General features: G+C 37.7%; 1 protein-coding gene across 1 annotated transcript; it reads left to right on the forward strand.

Annotated features, from left to right (window-relative positions):
- LOC105458746 (phospholipase A1-like) lies at positions 1-3,079 on the forward strand. Its single transcript, XM_011704267.1, has 3 exons — positions 1-331; positions 890-1,166; positions 2,354-3,079. Exons 1-3 carry the CDS (start codon positions 1-3, stop codon positions 2,931-2,933), a joined length of 1,188 nt encoding a protein of 395 aa, XP_011702569.1. The 3' UTR covers positions 2,934-3,079.
- Positions 3,080-5,763: the final 2,684 nt, after the last annotated feature.

Below are 5,763 nucleotides of genomic sequence, written 5' to 3' on the forward strand. Positions count from 1 at the left end.
ATGCGCGTGCCCGTGGCGTCGGTGGTCCTCGTGCTGGCGTCGTTCCTGACGACGCGGGTCTGCGCCCACATAATCGCGTGGCGCGAAACGAGGCGGGAGGGACCGATACGGGACGCGATCGAGAGCGGCGCCGCCGCCGAGTATAACAAGGACGACTGCGTCTGGAGGCGCGGAAACGATCGCGACGTCTGTCCGGACCCGGACGTGCACGTGTACCTGTACACGCCGGGCCGACCGCGACGGCTGCTGGACCTCCTGGAGCAGTCCGATTGGCTGCGACGGGATTACGAGCCTACCAAGGACAATGTGATCCTGATTCACGGATACGCAGGTGACTCTCTCGGAGTCTGTCTCATTGTCAGTCTGAAATTTTGTCTCGAACAGCCGGGAAATTTTTCGGGAAATCGCTCGGCGAAACAATTCAGAGTTATCTTTATCGTCAGATATCGAGCAGCGTGCAGGATTTGTGTAGAGATTAAATAAAATTGAAATAAATATCATGATCAAATGAATAAATCACTTTGATTTGATCGGCTATTAGCTTAATTTAAGAAGTTAAATTTTAGTCAATATGAAATATGTATTTAAAATTTTTCACGAAAAGAAACGTGTTTGAAACGTATTTATTAATTTATATTTAAAAAACTGATGGAATTTTTGAAAACTCGAAATATTCTAAAATTCTGATGAAAATCAAAAGCGAAAGAACGAAAATCGAATCCGAGAAGAGAGATCAGTTTTATTAAAAAAAAAGGGAGGATTAAGATTTTTATACACACTTGTTAAGAGTACTAAAAAATATGACATCCTTTAAATAGTTTTAAATGTAAACATCCTTGATGTGGCACAATGACTGGCCATTGTCGATAATCATCATATTTATCATCAGGTGGCGATGACATGTTACCGATGGTGATTTTGCGTGACGCTTACCTGAGGAACGGTAGCTATAATGTCTTCCTGGTTGATTGGGGTGCGTTATGCGCCCGACCGTGTTATCCAGCTGCGGTGGCAAATATGCGACCGGTAGCGCGATGTCTCGCCGACGTTCTGACGACCTTGAGAAATCTTGGCCTGCCGATCGCCAGGACCACCTGCGTGGGGCATTCCTTGGGCGCTCACGTTTGCGGCATTCTGGCTAATTATCTTCTCTTCAGGATGTACAGGTAAATATTTCCTAAATAAATACGCTGGTAATTTCACGTAATTTTACATTTTGACGCTTTTGACATAATTTAATGGTTTGATCGTTCAACAAAATGACGCAGAACGAAAGAGAAAAGAGAGGAATAGTATGAAAAATACTAAATATTAATTTACAATTAACGCAAAAAAGAAATTATTATAATTTTAAGTAAAAAAACACTTTATGTAGATTATATTCACATACATATATACATGATATCGAAAATTTTAATATCAAAATGTTGACTACAATAATATGTTTTTTAATTATAAGGATGATTTTGAATTATAAATATTTAACAAAAATCAGGTCACCTAAAATTCGCGCGCGCTTAAGTATTATAGTCCCGACATTTTGGTATTAGAATTTACATTTGAAAATAATTTCAGGAATCTATTTTTAAGCGTTGCTCTATAGGGGATAGTTTGTCAAAATTAATTATCTCAATTAAAATTGTCTATTTATTTGTACTAAATCTCTTTGTTAAAAATGTTATTATCCAAGAGCGTTAATCTTTCTTCACGAAATATTTCTTTAGTTCATCGTACCTCTCTATATAATTTTCTTATAATTAAATTAACATTTTTTCACGCGGTATTGTTATCCAAGCGGGTTAATCGTGCGAATTTCCTTCATCCTGCTATCTTAATCCATTAACACTTCTCTATTTCGCAATATTCTCTACAATTTTTCATTTCTTGAAAAAATAGCAATATTTGAAAATGATAACGTTCAAAGTACGGATGATATTTTGATCAATTTTAGTTGACACTCAACGCGACACAAATCCGACTGAATAATCACTTAATTATAAATCGAAATAAAATCAATACATAAGTACACATTAACACGTTAGTGGTCATCTATAATTGTGACCGGCACCTGATTTTTTTCAACGACGCTTTGTTGATCTCTAAATGATAACCGGAGTTATCGAAATTTTTTAAAACATTTGTAAAAGTAATGTTTAACATAAAATTTAATATAAAAAATGAATAATATAAATAGCTAGAAAATAAGCAAAAGATGCATAATTCAACATATATGAGAAAATATATGATAATATTATAATAAAAACTCTAATGTGGCGTGTACGATAAGACAGAACTCGTTAGGGAGGCAATGTGTCAAAGGCTTGACGCGTGTTAAAAAGCTAGTTATGCACAGGATAATCGGCTTGGATCCCGCTCGTCCGCTTCTCCGACCGGGTCTGATGAACCGTCTGGACGCCGGTGACGCCGACTTCGTCGAAGTGATACACACCAACGCCGGATACTACGGCGAGATGGGTCGCCTCGGCCACGTGGACTTTTGCGTGAACGGCGGCAAGGTGCAACCGTTCTGCGCGGACCGGGAGATGTATCAGCTGTGCAGCCATGTGTGGGCGGTCTGCTTCATGGCGCAGAGCGTGGACGACGGCGGCGCGCGGCTGATCGCGGAGTCCTGCTCCAGGAGGTGTCCGTCGGGTCCGAGGATCGCCGCCAAGGCGGGCGAGTACGTGACGATGGGTCAGCACACCCCGGTCAACACCAGGGGATCCTTCTGCTACATCAACCCCGACCCGCCGTACTGCCCGAGGTACTGGAACGGCCACGGCGACGAGAGATGTTGCATCCCCGAAGTAACGAACAACGAAGAGTTAGAGGATAATACCGTGAAGTATGACAACTCATCGAAACACTATAAATCGGCGAGACGTTCGAACTTCGAACTCGACTTGACACGACTCCGAAATTGTGCAAATTAAGTAAGAATTATTATCTTATTACGTTTATTAATCGCACTGAATTTGTTTGTTGACAAGTTTATTAAATTTAATTGTTAGACTTATAGAGGCTCTCCGAGAGAGATATGCTCATATATATAATATAGATTTACATATATTATTTTAGAACATATATTCTTTTCTATAGATTTATATTATTTTTACTCAATCTTTCTTTGAATATTTCAAAGAAGAAAAAGATTTCTTTATTAAGCTCTTTATTAAGTTTATAACATCTATCGAGATTCGATTGCTCGCGACAAAGTGCACGAAAACGATCTCTACACTCGCGAGTAGAAACGATCGAATCACATTTTGTTAGATTTTTCAGATTCTATCGATATGGTGATAAAAAATAAAAAATTGAAATTAAAATCTTACGTGATTTGCAAACTTTGTGAAAAAAAGTACATGAAAAAAATATAAAAAACGGGATTTTATGTAACTTGCGTATTGATGGACTAGTGAGGTGCTTACGCATTGGAACCTTGCGAAGACGCGCAAAATGATCTGGGAATGCGAGGCTGTCGATTACTATTCGCACCGCGGTGCGGCCACGTTCCGGAAAAATCCATTCGTAATACACCCGGTTACCATACCGTTACGCGCCCCACTAACCGGCGAACGTATCCACGATAATAATGAGCGATCTATCAATCAAGTATATCGCTCTTCGGCTCTCCTCTTTTTGTCTTTTACAGATTTGAATAAGTTTGGCGCAATTTGTTTGTTGATAAGTTTATCAAATTAAATCGTTAGACTTATAGAGACTTATCTCCTCTGTTGAAATTGGAATTAGAATCCTAACAGGTTTTATGAAATTTATCGTATTCTAGAAAACAGAATGTAAAATCAATATTAAATTATTTGCACAGCAAGAAATTAGGAAAAATTGCTGTAATAAAAATGATAAATAGATTAAATGAATAGATTTACGCAGCAAGAAATTAAAAAGAGAATTGCTCAAGTGAAAGTAAGAATTAATTAAATCTACGTTCGTAGATTTAATTAACTGACCGTTACTACGCAGAAAGGACTCATTCTCCCATATTTAGTTTTAGGCGAATAATATTTTTAAAACGTGTACATTGTAACACGTTTGTTTATTAAAGCAAGAAATGTATCGCGTTTGTTAAACGCGGCCAAAACCCAGCCTTAATTTTAATCAGATTCTTTGATAAACTTGGAATTAATCTTCAATTGAATCTTCTTCAAATGAAAATGAAGATATTCTCGCAGCTCTCTCATATTCGAGCTGCACGGTCAATCTCCTCTGCTGAATTAATTAATGTTTTTAGACGCTGCAGGGAAGTTTTAACATAATTTCATTAATATTCCAACTATATTTTTCTTGAAATTCCTCGAACAAATGGAATCCTTTCTTATCAGTCGCATACGGCCGCAGCTCCGTTTTACTTTTCAGTTTTTCTGTAAAACTTCCAGTTCCTGGTACTTCAATCGGATACTCGGGATTTTGTGTTTCGGCCAATCGAGACGATGTCGAGTGTAGCCTTGTCTCGGGCCGGCGCCCCGCTGATCCATATAGAAGTGATTCTCGAGAATCAGTGAGCCGACGGAATAGGCGACAAACAGGCGCGACACATTACTCGACATCTTGCACTCTTGTCGTGCCGCAGATAGCGTGTCTCAAGAGCGGCGCGACAGGCGTGGGAGGTCGTCTCGCAAAGAGAGGGAAGGAGAAGCTCATTGTATCTTACAAGACAGAAGCTAATAGCAGGAATTTGTGCGTGACAAAAAAAAATTAAAAAAATCGTCCAAATAAAAATAAAACAAAGATATGCGCTGTGAGGATTAAAAAATTCCGTAAAACTTGCGACGGAAAGCTAACGAAATGTTAATTGGATACTTGAAGTTATCTAAAATTTTTTTTAACGCAATCGAGTAAGCACACGACACAAATGCAAAAGCAATTAATTATCTCATCTATGTTATTTTACTTTTAGCATTTAATTCTTTGCTGTTAATTATCATCTAATTATATTAAAGGAGAAATCACATTAAGGAATTATACTTCTTCAAATATGAATACAAGAACACGTGAAGCTTGTTCAAATTGTTTTTATTTAATGGCATTAATGATATGAGTGACATAACATGTATAAAAATCGTCGAAAGGTAAAAATATCGAGCATTATTCAAGATATATAATATTTTAAATAATGTTTGATTGCGTATCTTCAAAGAACCGCGCGTGTGATGGTTCTTTGAACATTCGCGTGCACACGCTTCCATGAGTAATTGCTTATCGCGTAAGATTTAATCGAGATTATCGAATGCGCTCGCTACAAAGTAGAGAGATATATGATATTTTATCAATAAATTTTCATTAAAACTATTTTGCTGTATGTATTTTGTAATGCATTAATCTTAATCCTAGATAAACACTAGGGTCCTCGGGACTCCAGCGAAACTTTCTCGGTTTAGTATTTCTGAAATTGAAAGGGGAGGGGTTTGGAATATTGATGTAAAAACAGTTTGGGATATCCTCAGTATAAGAAGTTAACGCGCGGCAATTGTCGTTCAACAACCGAGCAGTGAACATTGCAGTTGAAGTAAGCGTGGGGTCCCCGGAACTGATCGCAGTTTTGTTAAAAAATTAAAATATTGAATCGCCAAATTTTTTTGTTACTATTTCAAATATGCCCTTTCAGAATTTTCAAGGATTTTTCAAATCGGTCTATAAACAAAAGAGATATGATTTTTTAAACAAAGGTGCTAAATCGAAATTTTTTCGAGCGTTTTTGAACTTAACTTTTTCTTTGAACCCGTATATCTTGGAACTCCTTAATTC

The sequence above is a fragment of the Wasmannia auropunctata genome, unplaced genomic scaffold (assembly GCF_000956235.1).
Source record: "Wasmannia auropunctata unplaced genomic scaffold, wasmannia.A_1.0 LD334341.1, whole genome shotgun sequence".
Lineage (NCBI taxonomy): Eukaryota > Metazoa > Arthropoda > Insecta > Hymenoptera > Formicidae > Wasmannia > Wasmannia auropunctata.

What these genes read in the sequence shown, in the direction of transcription:
- LOC105458746 (XM_011704267.1), top strand. Translation starts at nt 1, where the DNA reads ATGCGCGTGCCCGTGGCGTCGGTGGTCCTCGTGCTGGCGTCGTTCCTG. An exon ending in CCTGATTCACGGATACGCAG is followed by an intron (nt 332 to 889) that starts GTGACTCTCTCG and finishes ATTTATCATCAG; the next exon opens with GTGGCGATGACATGTTACCG. An exon ending in CTTCTCTTCAGGATGTACAG is followed by an intron (nt 1,167 to 2,353) that starts GTAAATATTTCC and finishes AGTTATGCACAG; the next exon opens with GATAATCGGCTTGGATCCCG.